Source organism: Mastigoproctus giganteus, chromosome 3 (genome assembly GCF_048544385.1).
Source record: "Mastigoproctus giganteus isolate SK-2022 chromosome 3, ASM4854438v1, whole genome shotgun sequence".
NCBI classification, from domain to species: domain Eukaryota; kingdom Metazoa; phylum Arthropoda; class Arachnida; order Uropygi; family Thelyphonidae; genus Mastigoproctus; species Mastigoproctus giganteus.
Window position 1 is genome coordinate 67,743,343 of NC_143577.1, and position 18,721 is coordinate 67,762,063.

The following is an 18,721-nucleotide window of genomic DNA, read 5'->3' on the forward strand; positions in this document are numbered from 1 at the left end:
GCTCACATCTGGTGAGTATGGGGTTGGCACACCCAGGATCCTGAGCTGGATATCATCATTCTTCTCTTTCTTGGTGATTCCCTTCTACTTTTGATTCTCTCTCTCTCTCTCTCTCTCTCTCTCTCTCTCTCTCTCTCTCTCTCTCTCTCTCTCTCTCTCAAAGTAACTCGGGGAATTTTTTTTGTCTGGTAGAGCATAAGCCTTAGGCTTCCTTGCACCATATAGCTGATAAAAAAAAAAAAAATAAAAATAAATAATGTTTATTGGGCAAGGAATGGAAGTATTCTGGGTTAAAAATTTGTTTAGTTGGTTTTACAGGTATAGCAGCAACTATGCTATAATGTGCCAAGAACATGTCATCAAAAGTATGAAAAATAAAATTTTTTGATAACTTCCTTAAAGATTTAAGAGAGGTTACATCATAAAAAATATATAAGTATAAAAATGGATAAAAAGGTGGTACAGGTTGACCATCACTAATCCGACAGCGTTGGGACCTGTGGGTTGCCGGATCACCTGTGGTTATTTTAGCACATACATTTTACCCAACAGCTACCCACCTCCTTACTTTTAGCATGTTGATTGCCAAGCTAATTTAAGAAAAAAATTCCCCAGGAGCCAAAAAATATTTAGGAAATAATTTGATTAGTAATTCTAAAATAAATATTGTAATGTTAGTGTTGTCCTTTTTTCACTTAAAATATATATATATATATAAAAAAAGTATTTTTTTTTATGTCGCATATATGTGGCTAACATGGCTACATATGTCGGTTACTTTATTTCTTGAGAAGCCGTGTTGGCCACATACATGCGAAGCTATTATGCATATGTATGAAGGTCGTTTGTGATTAGTTTATTGCACGTGCAGCGAGCGCTGCAATAAAACTAATTACGATAAAATAAACTCTCAAACATCGCAATAAGTATTGTTAGAGATTTTGTGAAAACAAGTTCGTTAGCACGTTGTATTATCCATCATATTGTGTTGTGTTTTCCGCAAGTTTGTATAAGTGTGTTGTAAAAAAAAAAAAAAAAATCTAAAAAAGGAATGGCTAAAAGAAAATTACTAAGATAAGGGGAACTGAAAGAAACTGCTGGAATTTACAATTAATCAGAGTTAAACTTCTCACAGACACCGCTGTCGAGTTTTTTCAGAAGTTCAACTTTATCTGTTATGGACAATGTATGGTGTTTGAGCTTTACACCGTGAGAGCCACTTCCTTTATACATTGGAACCATGGCTGGGGCTAAACGTGGGCAGGTTATAATAATGCAGAAAAACAAGTGGGAAATGGCTTGCCAGTGTTTACGAGTTCATGCCAACAGCTGATGCTGCAACCAATGCCACCAAAACAGTAGCGGCAGTTCAGTGCGCCGACCTGGGATTTTTGAAATTATGTTCACTGAAATTATATCCGAATTAGCGGTGGAACCAGATTACCAGGTGCCGGATTAGTGATGGTCGACCTGTATATGGACTAAATATAAATGCATTTGGCTGTATATATAACTGTACAGGTTAATAATCTGTAAAAACTAACTCTGAACTCATGGTAATTGTTTGAAAAAGTCTGACTGAGTGTATAAGGTTCAGTAAGATGGTTAAAAGCAGTAAAACATATATTCCGTGTATTATTGAAAATGGAGTTATTTAAAATATGACAAATGGCTAAAGCAGAGTTTCAGAAAGAACTCACACGTAGGAGGCTCATCAGCCCTAAGCAGGGTGTAAGATGGTTGTGTCCTAAGCCAAGTCAAGCAAGAACAATTTGCTCTTTATGATTCCTCCCAAGAAAGTTATTATTATTATTATTATTACTTATTTTGTTTGTCCATGTCATTGGGAATTTGGCATATTATGTATAATTTGCCTATAGACCTGTATAGGGGACTAGCAGCAGGCTAGGTTATTTGTGGAAATTGTTGATTTGGCTGCAGCATCAACAAAACTTTTCCCTAATCCCAATATGGCTAGGGATCAATCAAAGCAGATGTCAAATTCAGGTTCATAAAGAGAATATATAGTCTGCTGAACATGGGAGAGGAACAAGAGAGTTGAATATATCATCACTGATTAAGCCCATGATGCGCTTAAAGAATCAGTGTGTATAATATACTGGCAGTATTGGCCAGTTATGTGATCCAGTTCAAAGCTAACTCTATGGCATGCACACAACCTCTGCAGTGTATATGCTGTATTCCCCAGGAATTTGCTTGGATATAGTAGTGCCAAAGAGAGCAGCAGATACCACAGATAACTTTGAGCCATCTCTGTACAAACTAGAAAAAAGTCAGAGCATTTAGCCCTATGTGCCAAATAGAGCTGCAGGTATATATATGGATGACAGGGTATCAGACTTTCCCTCAGTTCTCAAAGGGAAACAAGCTGATATATGAACATTCTAGAGTGGAAGGTATTACCTGTGAAAGAGGAACTTTGTCTACTATAATATGTAAATCTCTGATTACAGTGTTGAGGGTGTGTTATTTTAGTTTCTTTCTTATTTTTATTATTTTGATTATTAGGACTGTTTTAGTTTCAGGTAGAAGAGCTACCTGAAACTAAACACTTTGCTAAGTATAACCCTAATTATAGCATTAATTTGATACATTAGTTTCATGATATATTCAGTGTTCCTTTTTTTATAATAGCCTCAATTATTCTCCTTTAAAAAACTAATTAATGAACCAGTTATAATTAAAAATGGTTAATAGTAAAAATATAAGGGAACGAGAGTAGCCTTGTTCAGGCGAAGTTTTTATGGCTGAGGAACACAGAGAAGTTTTTTCTGTTTTATTAACTTAAATTGGCTTAAATTGGCACATTAACTTATTTTCTAGAGTAGCTCTAAATTCCTAGTTACGATACTTAGTTTAATTTTAACGTAGATAAAGATTTTGTAGGTTATTACTTAGTATCGGTAAGGGTATCCAATCCACGTGTTTTACAAATTTTGCAGAGCCGGCGAACTAGAAGTTTTTTAGCTATAGTTAGCAGCTTTATTGACCAATTGTTATATTAAATTATTTTCTGTAAGTAGCCTTATAGACCTACGTAAGATCCTCGATTTATTCTGAATCGAGACAGCGACATTTTGGAAGTTAATTAATATTTAAGTGTCCGTAGATTTACCGTTCGTAACTTGCCACCATTGTTATACGATACTTTATATCCCGAACTAGATAGCGTTAGATTAGTATAGTTTATAATATTATCAATTAATCAGTAAATTTATTAATCTTGTTGAACTTCATTGTCAATTAAATTGTACTTTTAATTAAATACATATAACGACTTAGATTTTACGAACGTAGCATAATTAATTAATACATAACTTGATACAGAAGTTATATAAACGAAACTCGTAGATAATACTTGACACTTAAAAAATATATATAGATTTATAGTGTTACAACTGCATTGGGATACAAGTTAGGGTTATAATTTTGTACAGAAATTGAAATTTTATTGAAACTGAATTGGAATCATGACTCAGACCAGAGCAGCAAAGCAAAAGGGTCAAACTAAATGGAGTGCTGTGGCTCAGGGGAGAACTGATGGGGGGGGGGGGACAGTTGCCCTCTGAATCACAGCCTTTTAAAATACACTGCTTTGCTTGCTTGATGTTTGTGGGGCAATCAGGTACGGGACATGAGATTGCCAAAGGGGATGTCTTTGTGTGCGTGCGATGTAAGGAGTGTGAGGAAATCAGGCGACAACTCAGCGGTGTTATGGGCCTATATAATCGCTTGAAGGACAGGGTGGATGCCCTCAAAGGATCTAAATTGAGGGGGACCCATCAAGCTCTCAGCTGCCTACATCAATGGCAGAGCTTGCACTTGAACTTCACGCAACACAGCGGCAACCCCCAAGGCAGAATGTGCTGGTCCTACAGGAACTATCAGTTGTTGGTGACTCTACTGTCAGGGAAACGGGGAACATGCTATGTAAAAAGGATAGGTGGAACAGAACCAGGGTATGTCTGCCAGGGGCAAAGGTTGATGATGTTGTAGAGCAGATATCATCTTTTAAGGGCACCAAGGGTGATATTGTTGTACACGTTGGCACTAATGATATTAAGAGTAGGAGACCGGAAGAATTACTTAACAAGTACAGGTCACTGTTGAAAAAAAGCTGTGAATTAGGGTTGAATTTGAAAGCGTCTGCAATTCTGCACAGACACGACAGGAGGGAGCATATGATGAGAGCCTTGTCGATCAATTTGGCCCTGGAAAGACTGTGCAAGGCTCAAGGGGTAGAATTTTTTTTCAGCCTGGTCTGTACTGGTTAACAGGAGAGACTGCTTCTACAGGGATGGGAAACACTTAAATAGAAAAGGTGCAAGAATATTTGCTGACGCTATCGAGGCAGTGTTAGGTGGGTCGGAAAACTGCTAGCTTGGGGTGCAAGAATATTTGCTGATGCTATTGAGGCAGTATTAGGTGGGTCGGAAAACTGCTAGGTTGGGGTGCTAACAAGGACTAATAGATTAACAGTAGCCACTGGCAGAGGTGAAAGTGATTCTTGCACTGCTTCTACTGGAATGAGCAGCAGCCTGGAAAACAAGATGCAGGGTATTTCAGAGCCTGCTAGGAGTCATTGTGGTACAAGTAAACACATGAGTTGTGTTAGTGTAGTTACAAATAGGAACAGATGCATGTATACTTGCATGTACACCAATGCTAGGAGTTTGGTAAATAAATTTGATGAATTTGAGGTATTGCTCAGAACATCAGAGATAGGTATTGTTGGAATATCAGAGACGTGGTGTCACACAGATATAAGGAATGCAGAAATGGAATTTGGGGAGTACAATGTGTACAGGAAGGATAGATAAAATAGGAAGTTAGAAGGGGTTATACTATTAGTTAAGAAACATATAAAATCCAAGGAAGTGAAGCCAGTTGACATCGCTGGACAGTGCAGTGTCGAGTCAGTTTGGTGTGACATAAGCATTGGGAGATCAAATTTGAGAGTAGGAGTGTATTATAGGCCTAATGACTCTGATGAGTATAATAAGAAACTGTACAGGGAAATAGAGTGGGCCAGTAAATCAGAGAGTCTTATAATGGGGGATTTTAATTTCCCAGATATTGACTGGAATTTGTGGGTAGGTCACTCACGCACTAGCAAGGCTTTTGTGGATTTATTGGATGATTGTTTTCTACATCAGCATGTTTGAGAGGCAACTAGAGGGAGTAATACTCTTGATCTGATTATCAATAGTGATTCTTCATGCATTAAGAATCTGCAGGTAAAGGAACCACTAGGTGGCAGTGATCACAGTGTGCTGAAGTGGGATTTACTTAAAGAGGTAACTACCATCAGGGTTAAATGGAAGGGTTTTTGCTTTCGTAAAGGTGACTACGGTGGTGTGAGACAGTATTTAAATTCTATACGGTGGGACCAACTGATGATATTACCAACAACAAATTCAAAATGGGATGCATTCAAAGAATTTATCTTGGAAGCTATTAGGCTTACCAACTAAGAAATATTGTTCAAGGTTTAGGCCTAAATGGATGTCAGATGAACTAATGAGACATGTGGCAAAGAAGAAAAATGCATGGGAGACATATAAATTAATTGGTGACATGGAAGCCTATGGTACATAAAACTGGTCTGTAACCAAGTCATAAAGGAGATTATGCAGGTAAAGGCAGATTAAGAGAAATCTTTGGCAAAGGATGCAAAGAAAAACAACAAAGAGTTCTTTACCTATGTAAACTCTAGAAGGAAAGAGATGAATCAGATTGGTCCACTGAATATTGATGGTTCAACTGTTGATGATCCTGCTCAGGTGGATAACAAATTAAATGAGTATTTTGCATTTTGCATCTACATTCATCCATGAGGAGTTATTCAGGGAGGGGAATGCCAGAGTTGAGTTAAACACAGGTAGTGAGCTGGATGATTTTGTAATAAATGAGAGAAAAATGGAGGAGAAATTGTTGAAGATAAACATAAAAAAGGTACCCGGGGGTGGATGGGATCTATCCAGATATATTAAAGGAGGCAGCAAAGGAAGTAAGCAAATCCTTAGCCATAATTATGAGAGCTTCTTAGAACTCAGGTACCCATGGACTGGAGATGTGAAAATGTGAACCCAATTCACAAAGGAGGATCAAACGGCAACACAAGTAATTATAGACCTGTAAGTTTAACTTCTGTTCCAGCAAAATTAAAGGAAGCACTGGTAAAAGAAGCACTGCAGGATCATCTAGACGAGACTTCAGTAACAGCTCGGATACAGCATGGTTTTGTTAAGGGAAAGTCTTGCCTGACCAATTTGATTGGATACTATGATGTGGTCATAAAGGAACTGGATGCAGGGAATAACTTTGATATCATATACAGTAAACCCCCGCTATTCTCGGTATCTGTATTCGCGGTTTCGCGTATTTGTGGTCGCTGATTTAATATAAAATGAAACCTAAAAAAGTGTGAATTTTAAAGCGCCGTGAACATTTTCCGCCATAAAAAAAACATATGGGCGTGGAAAAAATTATCTTTCCCGGTCAAAACAGCGCTCAGTGGGTGGGGGGAGAGGGGTGAAAAAATCGCGAGCGTGGATGTTTCTCGCTAATCCTTGTTCAGTATGTGTTATGTGCTTGTCATGGAAGGTTTTGTCGTTTGCTTTTAATTTATATGCTTATAAATTGAATGAATTTATAAATTGATATGCTTACAAAAGTGATAAATCTACCGTTTTGCAGTGTAAAATAGACTTTTTCGAGCGTGTTAACGGAAGAAAGTGACGACTTTATTGTGGACAAGTTCTTTCTAACCCGTACAAAAATATGGCTACGAATAACAAGAGAAATGTGAAAAGATCAAAGAAGGCGATGACATTAGCGAATAAAATTGAGTTATTAGACAAAATTTCTAATGGTGAAAGTGTCTCTTCAGTGGCAAAACATTATAAAATCAATCAGTCAACGCTATGATCAATCAAAAAATCGGAAGAAAAAATCCGCCGTAGTGTCCTTGAAAACGCGCTAATTGCTTCAAAAATTTGCTCTGAAACTCGATGTTAAATTAGAAAAAATGGAAAAAGCTTTAAATCTGTGGATAGAAGACCGAACTCAAAATGAAATTCCGTTAAGTTCACTCATCATTCGTGAAACGGCAAAACTCCTTTATCAACACTTTAGCGAAACTGGTGATAGAACTGGCGGGATAAGTATTTTAGCTAGCAAAAACGCTGGTTTGAAAGATTTGTTTGAAATTTCTAATAAATATTACATTTAATATTAAATTGTTTCTTATTTTCATTTCGATGCCATTGCTTGCATTTCACTATGTACTGTCTATGTACATAGTCATATTATGAAGGTACATATAATACATACATAGACAAAATTTTAGACAAAATTTTAGACTAGTTTTTCTTACATATTTCATACTTTGGAACGGAACCCCTTTATTACTATGGAAGCAATAACTCAGTATTCGCGTTTTCGGTATTCACGGCATTTCTCAGGAACGTAACCCCCGCGAATAGCGGGGGTTTACTGTATTTGGATCTTAGAAAGTCTTTTGATACTGTTGCACATTGAAGACTGTTGAACAAATTGGAACAGTGTGGCATTCGAGGGAAACTGCTGCTATGGATAAAGCGATGGTTGAGTGGGAGAAGACAGAGAGAGGTAATCAATGGACACTGCTCATCATGGACTAATGTTATTAATGGAGTCCCTCAGGTTTCAGTGTTGGGTCCATTGTTGTTTTCTGTATTTATAAATGATACTGATGATGGTATATCAAGCTTAATGTCCAAATTTCCAGACGATACGAAGGTTGGCAGGGTTGTTAAGGACACTAATGACAGTACGCTGCTGCAACAGGATCAAAAAAAAAAAAAAAGTTGAGCAGATGGGCTGAGAGGTGGCAAATGAAGTTTAACACTGACAAATGTAAAGTACTACATATGGGAAGCAGCAACCCCCGAGTGATGTATCAACTCTGTGGTACTACACTGACAGTGGTAGAGAACGAAAAGGACCTGGGGGTAATTGTGCAAGCAGATATGAAGTTTTCTGAGCAGTGCAGATGGTCTGCAAGAGTAGCTCATTGTGTCTTGTCAATGATATACAGGAATTTTTCTAGCTGGGATAAGGAGGTGATTATCCCCTTATATAAGGCAATGGTCAGGCCACACCTTGAGTACTGTATACAGGTCTGGAGGCCTCATTTTAAGAAGGATGTAGAGCTGTTGGAACGAGTACAGAGAAGGGCTACAAGATTAGTGAATGGAACAAAGGGTTGTTCTTACGAAGAAAGGCTTAAATTTTTAATTTAATTTATATATTTATATAAATATATAAATAAATATATATAATTATATATTTATATATATATTAAATTTTTAATTTAATTTATATTCATTATATTTTTAATTTATATAATGAATCTGAATCTTACGAAGAAAGGCTTAAATTTTTGATTTAAGCCTTTCTTCGTAATTATTAAAGTATTTATTAATTATAGTGTCTGGAGACTAGGCACCTGCAAGGTGATCTGATTGATGTGTATAAAGCCTTGAATGGTTTGAGCATGCTCAATGCTGATGGATTTCTTCCTCTTGCTCAGAATAATCATTTGAGAGGGCATAAATTCAAATTGAGAAAAGACAGATGTAGGATAGATGTGTAGAAGTTTGCCTCTAGTCAGTGGGTGGTTGGTGGAACAGACTTCCATCCTTTGTTGTGGAAGTTAGCCTAAATAAATTTAAGGCTCAGCTGGACAGGTACTTGGAACGAACAGAGGGGTGAAGTGGAATTTATTTTTGGCTGATGCTGCATAAGCTTGCTTTCTTGCAGCATGTGCCTCTACTAATGCTAAGAGCAACTTTGTCTACTGTAATATGTAAATCTCTGATTACAGTGTTGAAAGTGAATGTTATTTTTGTTTCTTTCTTATTTTTCTTAATTTGATTATTAGGACTGTTTTGGTTTCAGGTAGCAGAGCTACACTTTTCTAAGTATAACCCTAATTATAGCATTAATTTGATACATTAGTTTCATGACATATTCAGTGTTCCTTTTTCTATAATAGCCTCAATTATTCTCCTTTAAAAAAACTAATTAATAAAACACTTATAATGAAAAATGATTAATAGTAAAAATATAAGGAACAAGTACAATTGTGTTACTAAATAAATTAATTGTGAATTAAATATAATTTATTACTTTAAAATGGTAAATGTTGAAAATTAAGTAATATAACTATATCAAAATTACCTTAAATGGCTCAATTTTCTTCTGAATTTCCTCATATAACTGTTTCCACCTATATTTCAAAATTTGGTGCAATTGTTATTTAATTTATTAACACAAAGGATATTTTAATACATTATACATTAGCAATCATACTTCTTATCATGTAGGGAAAAAAAAAAAACCAAACTCTGCATGAAAAAAAATATGATTCAGCAACATTTCAAATAAAAACTAGTTATTTTTTATTTTGTGAATTTATTAATTGTTGCTTCCTCTTTATAATACAAATTTATATAATGAATCTGAATTAAGAAGAATTCAATATTTTGAATGTGCCATTAAAATTTTACTGCTCAAATTGAAAAATTTAGCATTTTATCATAATGTTTAATTACCTTTAATAGGTCACTCACTCATTCACACACACACACACACACACACACACACACACACACACACACACACACACACACATGCATATGCACAGGTTTATTTTAAAAATGTGTTAGAGAAAGAGTGCAGTGTTTATTACAAAGGTTTCCAAGCCTAAAAGATGTTAGGAAAGTAAGAAGGATGAAAATAAAAGGTTGGTTGGTTAGTTTGGGTTTAATTGGTGCATTAGCAACTAAGGCTATAATGCATCAAAACCAGGTGATATGAAGGATAACACTCAACATTTCAGTGATCTAACCAATTAGGTCACTATGTCAAAACTGATAACAATAAAAATATATATATATAAAAAAAAAAAGGATAAAAAAGACAAATTTTAAATAAGAGTAAAAAGGTCTAACAATTTTAGGTAACTAAAAATGGATGGCACATGGTCATTGTTGGATAAAATATGACTGAGTGTATAAGGCTCAGTCAGACGACCAAAAGCAGTAAAATATAAAACATGTTGGTATCTATACTGTGGACACTCAGATAAAACATGTTATAGGGATAAAAAGGTGTCACAAAGGGGTGTCATCTGCCCACAGCAGGAATGAATGAATGCATTAAATGACTGTGTCCTATGTGCAGATGAGAAAGTCCAACTTCCTCTCTGCAGTTCTTGTATAGACTAGACTGCCAATGTTTGATTACAGGTTTTAACTGATATACAGCTTGTTTGTAACCTTCATATGCCAAGATTACTGCCACTGGGAAAGTAATCTATTACATATTACTTGCCTGTAGTCTGTATAGGGGACTAACAAGTTATGTTTGTTCTGGGGTTGTAGTGACCTGGCTACAGTGTCAGTCAATTCATTACCTTTGATCCCACTGTTGCTTGGGATCCAGTTGCAACAGATGTTGAATGAACATTTTCAGAAAGAAAATGTAACGACTGCTTGAACCCAGTCAGGAAGGGATGAAGATCATATCTCATCCCCATTAAAACCTGTGGTATACTTAAAGAGTTCATATACAACATACACCTTTGGTAATTTCAGATTTTAATGTGATCCAAGGCTAATTCTATAGCATAAAACTTTGCTGAGTATATGCTGAATTCATCAGGGTTCCTCTCAGATATACTGTTATCTAGGAAGATGGCAGCCAACTCGACACGACTCTGACCGCGAGCCATCAGTGAAGACAGGCAAGAAGTCAGAATATTCAGCTGGGTGGGCAGCACAGAGTTGATGGTAGATAGAATTTGGAGTGGTGACCTCCCCCCCACCCACTTTTTAATTTGCATGGTGGATAGTGGACATATCAGGATGGAAGGGATTGCCTTAGTGACTGGGCAACATTGTCTACTATGATGTTAAGCTCTCTGAGAAGCTCATGGACAATGCAAATACCGAATGGACAGTTGGAAGTCTGATGGGTGTTAAGGATTTTCCCAACATGGTTCAAAAACTGACGCCCATGTGGGGTGGTCTGGCAGGGATTTTACACTGCTCGACAAATTGACAGAACAAAATGTTTTTCATGCATATTTTATTATGAATAGTGTTGAAGGCGAATATTTGATATAATAGGCATCTTGCATGCAAATTCCAAGTATCCAATGGAAATCGAACTACCACCTTACAGAGCCACACATTATGCAAATTATTCTTGTTTATAAAAATACAGATTACGAGCACATCACTTCATTCCCATTTTTTGGCTTGCTCAGTGGGATAGCCACATCTCCAGTACTCAGGATGGCAAGTCATCATCATTTAGATGATTCTTTGAGATGGCAGGCCATTGGATGACTCGAAACCAGGCACTCGCAATCGGAGGTGGCACGTTGGATTAATGTGTCATGCACTGACATCATGACACTATGGAAGCAGTTTCAGGAGACAGGAACATTACAAGAATAGCTGGCCAAGGTCCCCTGAGGGCTACATCAATCAGAACAGACTGCTGTCCAGCTCTAACAGCAAGACAATGTCTTGTAATCAATTGTCACTTCAGGTTGTTGCTGCTGCCACTGGTGAAAACATTTCCAATCGGACTATGTTAAGAAGGCTCAATTCAAGTGGACTCTAAGGAAGCCAGTGGTTTGTATCCCATTAACCGCAGTATCCCTCTCCAAGACCATAAAAGAGGCCTGTGCTGTGACAATCCCCAAGAGAAGGCTCTTCAAAAATGCGGTCACTTGGTGGAATGCTGAAGGGAGTCCACCAAGCTTGTAAAACTTTTCAGAGCCCATGCTCATCTCCCACCCTTGAAAGTTGAAGCTGCAAGAGACACTGATTATTAAGGAATGGCTACACTACCATGATTAGATGCTGAAAGAAAGTCTCCTGGCAGAATTTGGTCTCGACCACAGGAAACGACGACTCCTGGGGAGTTGTCTATCAAGTCAATGTGAACAAACTCTCTAGAGGCGAAGTACTCAGTAGAACTGTAAAGCCTGATGGTTCTTCCACTTGGGAGGATTCTATCCAACAGATGACGCACAGCTAACTGAAGCATAACTATGGATCATTACCACTAATGACTCTTACACAACAGAAAATACTGACGAAAATACTGCACTAGACAAGACTAAAGAAAATAAAACTCCTGGCAATGACCTCCTCGAGGTAGATGTTATCAAGAAATTTGCAACCTACTTCCCTAAAGTCCTACTCACCACTTTCAAGAAATTTCTAATGAAAGGCCACTTTCTTGCTATCTAGAAGGAGGCTAGGCTCAAACTCATCTTGCAGAACCCGGATAAACCGCCTGAACAGCCAAAATCTTACAGGCCAAACTTCTGGAAAGGCTTCTACTCCAACTGGTTGTCAAAATGCTACTCAAAAGAAAACCTAGTTTCTCTACTTCTGTATGGTTTCAAAGCTGGTTCCAGCACTGAAGATTTTATTTGAGAACACACTGTTTATTCAATGAATAAATATCCCACTATATACAAAGTAGTAATATAAATGTAGTAGTAGTAGAGGCATATGATACAAGAAAGCAAACTTATGTAGCATCAGCAAAAAAAAAAAAAAAAAAACATTTCACACATTCATTCCCTCTAAAAGTTTGTCCAGTTCCTCCTTGAACTTATTTAAGCTATCAACTTACATGACAGATGGAAGTTTGTTTCAGCAATTAACTACCCACTGGCTAAAGGCAAATTTTCACACATCTATTCAATAACTGTCTTTCCTCAATTTGAATTTAATATTTATGCCCCCTCAGGTTCGTAAGCTCAGCAAAAGTAAGAATCCCATAAGAATCGAGCCTGCTCAACCCATTCAAGGCTTTATACACTTCAATCAGATCACCTCACAGGTGGTGTTGAAGCGATTTTTTCCTAAGCGATATACAGTGATCTTTCTGAGTGATTTCGTTCTGTTTTCTTTCCAGTGCTTTGTAAGTAGTTCTGTACTTAACAGATCTTGAGTAAGAACCCAGAAAGGAAAATCACCTTTCTTTTCCTAGTACATTTATTAATTTTTACACTAACAAACTAACTTCTCCAACCGCTTGGTCACTAGGTCACACTGCTCCTGGTTCCCCTTGGCAGGGCCGGAAACCAGGAAGGAAAAGCTCTCACTCCCAAGGCTAAAAAGAGCAACAATTGACTGCGATGCATGTCCACCACTAGAGTCAACGGGCTCTCAACATACTGAGACCTGCAGAATGGAAGACGATCCCAGTCTTCTGAAAAGAATGAAAAAGGACTCTAACAAATCAGAACCACCAGCTCTTCTGATATTGCATTTGTTATCAACTCAGCCAATAAGCAAACTCTCTCCTTTTTTTCATCCAGAGATGCCTTTAGAATGCAGCAGGTACACCAAAAATTGCAAAATGGCTCCAGTCAGGAGACCTTTTAATTGAGACTACACAAGCAAGGCATTCTGATTTATTAAAATTGTCCTCTACAAGCGAAATCTCAATCGAAGTCACACCACATAACACACTGAACTGCTCAAAATTAGCATTAGTCGAGGCATACAATGCAAGAAAGCAAAGCTTATGCAGCATCAGCCAAAAAAAAAAAAAAAAAAACCAACTCTCATTTCACTCCAAATGCCTGTCTAGCTCAGCCTTAAAATAAATTTAAGCTACCAACTTTCACAACAAGGGATGGAAGACTTCCAGAAAACAACTACCGACTGGCTAAAGGCAAATTTCTGGACATCTATTCTACAACTATCTTTCCTCAACTTGAATCTATGCCCCTTCAGGTTCATAATCTGAGCAAGAGGAAGAATCCCATCAGCACTGAGCTTGCTCAACCCATTCAAGGCCTTGTACACCTCAATCAGATCACCTCACAGGTGACTAGTCTCCAAGAGCTGCAATTTGCAGAACTTAAGCCTACCTTGGTAAGAGGACCCCTCCATTCCCCTCACTAATCTCATTGCCCTTCTCTGTACTCACTCAAGGAACTGCATCCTTCTTAAAATGAGACCTGTACGCAGCACTCAAGGCATGGTGCGACCATTTCCATATACAACGGGATAATCACGTCCTTATTCCTATTAGCAAAATTCCTATACATCATTGACAAGACCCCATGACCTGCTCTGGCAGCCTCTCTGCACTGATCAGAAAACTCCATATCTGACTGCACAATTACGCTCAGGTCTTTTTCACTCTCCACTTCCCTGACTCCAGTACTACCCAGTTGGTACATTTCTCTTGGGTTACTGCTACCCAAATATGGGTAGCAGTAACCCAAATTGCTTTTTTCAAAGTCAAACTTCAGTTGCCACTTCTCAGCCCATTTGCCCAACTTATCTAGATCCTACAGTAGACATCCAACATATCTAGATCCGACAGTAAAGACAGCATGCAGTAGCATGCTGTCTTTACTGTCGTTAACAACCCTGCAAACCTTTGTATCATCTGCATATTTGGACACTAAGCCTCATATATCTTCATCAATATCATTGATGAATACACAAAAAAACAATGGGCCCAGCACCAAACCCCAAGGAACTCCACTAATAACATTAGTCCACGAAGAGCAGTGTCCACTGATTACCACTCTCTGTCGTCTCGCAATCAACCATTCCTTTATCCATTGTAGCAACTTGCCCTTACTGCCATATTGCTCCAATTTGTATAGCAATCGTCTATGTGCAAAAGTATCAAAAGCTTTCCTGAATTCCAAGTATATGATATCAAAATTATTTTTTTCATCCAGTTCCTCCGTGATCGCATCATAGTATCCAATCAAATTGGTCAGCCAAGACCTCCCTTTAACAAATCCATGCTGTGTCTTAACTATTACTGCAGTCTTGTCTAGATGATTCTGCAATTATTCTTTAACCAGTGATGCCATTATTTTCCCCAGAACACAAGTTAAACTAACAGGTCTATTGTGTCACATTTTGAAGCCCATTTGTGTGAATTGTGGATACATTTGTATATTTCCAGTCCATGGGGACCTCCCCTGAGTCCAAGGAAGCTCTCATAATTATAGTTAAGGGTTTGCTTGCTTCCTTTGCTACCTCCTTTAATATGGTTAAACTGGATAGATCCCATCCATCCTAGGTGCCTTCCTTATGTTTAAGATAAAATTTCTCCTCCACTTCGCTCTCAGTTATTACAAAATCACTTAGCTTTCTCTTAGAATCTGATAAACTTCTGGCATTCCCTTCCTTGAATAACTCCTCATGTGTGAATGTAGATGCAAAATACTCATTCGGTTTATCAGCTACCTAAGCAGGGGAATTTGCTAACCCCATCTAAACCCTTCAGTATGAAAAAAGGTGATTCTTTCCCAATAGGTTTCTCAGAGTTAGAATGCATGATTAAAAATCTTGGAATGGGACTGACAGCAGAATTTTTTTCATAGAGACTGTGTTGCAGCCCCTGAAGAAATAACTTTATCAGGTTTCATAGTATGTTTTTAATTCTGGTTCAGTGCCCACCCACCACAGATCTTAAATGGGATGTCCACTATGTGGCAAGCAATAAATGTGCTTAGGAGTGGGATGCCAGGGCCACACAGACATCATACCTGTACCATAGCCAGCCTCAATCCTGTTCCATGGACTATGAGGTTAAGGACATGTCATTGGCATGTCCTTAACCTCATAGTGAACCACTAGCTGATTGATCCTGGGCAAGCCATCCCAGGACACAAGTTTTGTTGAAGCAGGGGCCAAAGTGGTTAGTGGAGCTGGGTCTCTCAACCACCAGGATCCCCCTTTCCAAGTTTCCACTGGTCCCAAGGCATAACAAAAATGACAGATTCCTATGATGTTAACCTGGAACCTACATTGTGGGCACTGGATCCCCGTGATTGTAACCTGAAGTACCAGCATCACTAGGAGGTGTCCCGTCACCACATACAATGTGCATTTTGAGGGGAAAAGAAAAGGAAATAAGAGTAAAGAATATGAAAATTATTTCTAATGTAAAAATTAAAAATGTAAATTAGAAGTTACAATTAAAATGCATAAATTAATGATCAGAATTGTATTAATGCATAGAGAAGGTTGAGATTTATGGAAGAGGCCGAAATATAGAAAAGTATAAAAATGTTCCTTTATTCTCCCTTCAAAATTTTCATAAAAACTTATTCCTATATCATTTGACTATTTAAAAAAAAAAAAAAAAAAACTACTTTGGTATATGGCATAACATACTTTTTTCCCATTATCGCTGCATTAAGCCAGGGCCCACCTCCACGGGGTTAGGCAGTTACACTCCCAGCTTGCCTGAGTATTTCACATTTTCTTCACTCTTTCTGTATACTATCTTAATTTCACAAAGTGAATGATAATTCTTTTCTCTACTCTTCATTATCTTCTCCTTTTTATACATTTATATACTGTCCCTATTTTTTAATTCTGTTCCCTTACCCATACCATAACACATATACATTACTAACTACACACTTCTTAGTTATAAATTGCTACTTCACTACCAAGGCCCTCTATTAATAGGCTGGTGGCTTCAATCCCAGGGGCTCACATTTGGTGAGTAAGGGCTTGGCACACCCAGGATAGAACATGCATTGAAGAAAATGAAGAATCAGAAAACCCTGGGGAAAGATGAAGTTACTGTAGAGTTGTTAAAATTGGGAAGAAGAGACATAACACAAAAACTGGCAAGGCTCTTCACAAAGTGCATTAGAAAAGGTGTGATGCCTAAGCAGTGGAATAATGCAATCATAGTTTTGCTGCATAAGAAAGGAGATAAATCAGAAATTGGAAATTATAGACCAAATAGCTTGCTATCCCACATCTACAAGTTGTTCACAAGGGTCATTACTAACAGATTAGAAAGAATACTTGATGAGAATCAACCGAAAGAGCAAGCTGGCTTTAGGACAGAATTCTCAACTATGGATCACCTTCATGTAATATCACAGCTAATGGAGAAAGCAAATGAATATAAAACACCATTATGCCTGGCATTTGTGGATTATGAAAAGGCATTTTACTCCATACAGCATAAGGCAATGTTTCGGGCACTGGAAAGACAAGGCATTGATACCCCATATATTATGATTTTGAGAAAATATATGAGAGTGCTACCTCCTTTATTAGACTAGACAAAGACAGTAGGAAATTTAAAATTAAGAAAGGAGTTCGACAAGGAGACACAATATCTCTGAAGCTGTTTACTGCTGCCCTTGAGGAAGCTTTCAGAAGATTAGACTGGTCACAGAAAGGAGTCAATGTGATTTGCAGATGACATTGTGGTCATTAGCCACAATCCCAACGAATTAGAGGAAAATCTTAATCAGTTATGCACAGCTAGTAAGGATTTTGGACTAAAGATGAATATGGCTAAAACAAAAGTAATGATGAACAAGTATGCCACAGAAAGGGAAATAATGATTGAAGGAGCAGTAATTGAAAAGGTGGAGTCATATACTTATCTGGGACAAGTCATTAGCTGTAATAATGATAAATGGCTGGAAGTCAAGAGAAGAATAAATTTTGGATGGATAGCATTCAGGAAATATAGTCACATACTGAAGAGCAATATCCCAGTTTGTCTGAAACGTAAAATAATGAACCAATGTATACTCCCCACCATGACTTATGGAAGTGAAACTTGGGCACTCACCAAAAGAATGGAAGAGAAGCTGAGAACTACACAGCGAAGAATGGAACGAATCATATTGGGAATCAGACTGTTAGATAAGAAGAGAAACACATGGATTAGGCAACAAACTCAAGTAAAGGACATTCTTATCAAAACTAAAGAACTAAAATGGTCTTGGGCAGGACACATAGCTCGAAGACATGATGACAGATGGACTAAGAAAATAACAGAATGGTATCCAAGAGGAGCTAGAAGAAAACCTGGAAGACAAAGGCGGAGATGGATAGATGAAATTCATGAGTTTGTGGGTAGTAAATGGATGGCCAGTGCTCAAAACAGAAGGAACTGGAAAGTTGCTGGAGAGGCCTTCATCCTGCAGTGGATTGAAAATGGCTGATGATGATGATGATGACACCCAGGATCCCGAGCTGGATATCATCATTCTTCTCTTTCTTGGTGATTCCTTTTGAAATACTTCTGACTCTTGTTCTCTCTCTCTCTCTCTCTGAGGATAATTCAGAATTTTTTTTTTTGGCTGGTGCAGCATAAGCTTCAGGCTTCCTTACACTATATGGCTAATAATAATAATAATAATAATAATAATATCCCCAGTATGCCTGAGTATTTGCTTCTTGCAGTTTTCTACCCCTATTCAATAATTTTTAGAATAGCTTGCATACTAAAAGTTATTGAATAGGAGTAGAAAACTGCTTTATCTTTGCCTTCTTTTGTCTTCACTGGTTCTTTTCATGATCACATACCAACATTACAAGTACAAGTACCTCTCGTATAACACGGTGTTAGATTCTTATAAAATCTTGTGTAGTGCAACACCATGATATATGGGACTAAGAATCGGTACAAAAAGGTGGGGGTTACGTTCCAAAAGCTAATAAAAATACATCTTTTTTTATATAACTATCGGAAATTTAATTTTTATTAAAAATAGTAAAATCCAACTCTGCCAATTGAAATACTGAGTGCTTTTTCCATTTTCTCAATTATTAGTGCTCAGGGACAAGCTGTCATATTTGCTGAAATGAAAGATCCTGCAGCA

The 18,721-nt window shown here is 37.5% G+C and overlaps 1 protein-coding gene across 1 annotated transcript in view; it reads right to left on the reverse strand.

Moving 5' to 3' along the window:
- LOC150088061 (uncharacterized) overlaps nucleotides 1–18,721 on the reverse strand; it is a 309,524-nt gene that overhangs the window by 22,800 nt on the left and 268,003 nt on the right. Inside the window, exon 11 of the mRNA XM_090369999.1 lies at nucleotides 9,247–9,295. Within this exon, the coding sequence (XP_090226125.1) occupies nucleotides 9,247–9,295 (49 nt within the window). The remainder of the gene's footprint in view (nucleotides 1–9,246; nucleotides 9,296–18,721) is intronic.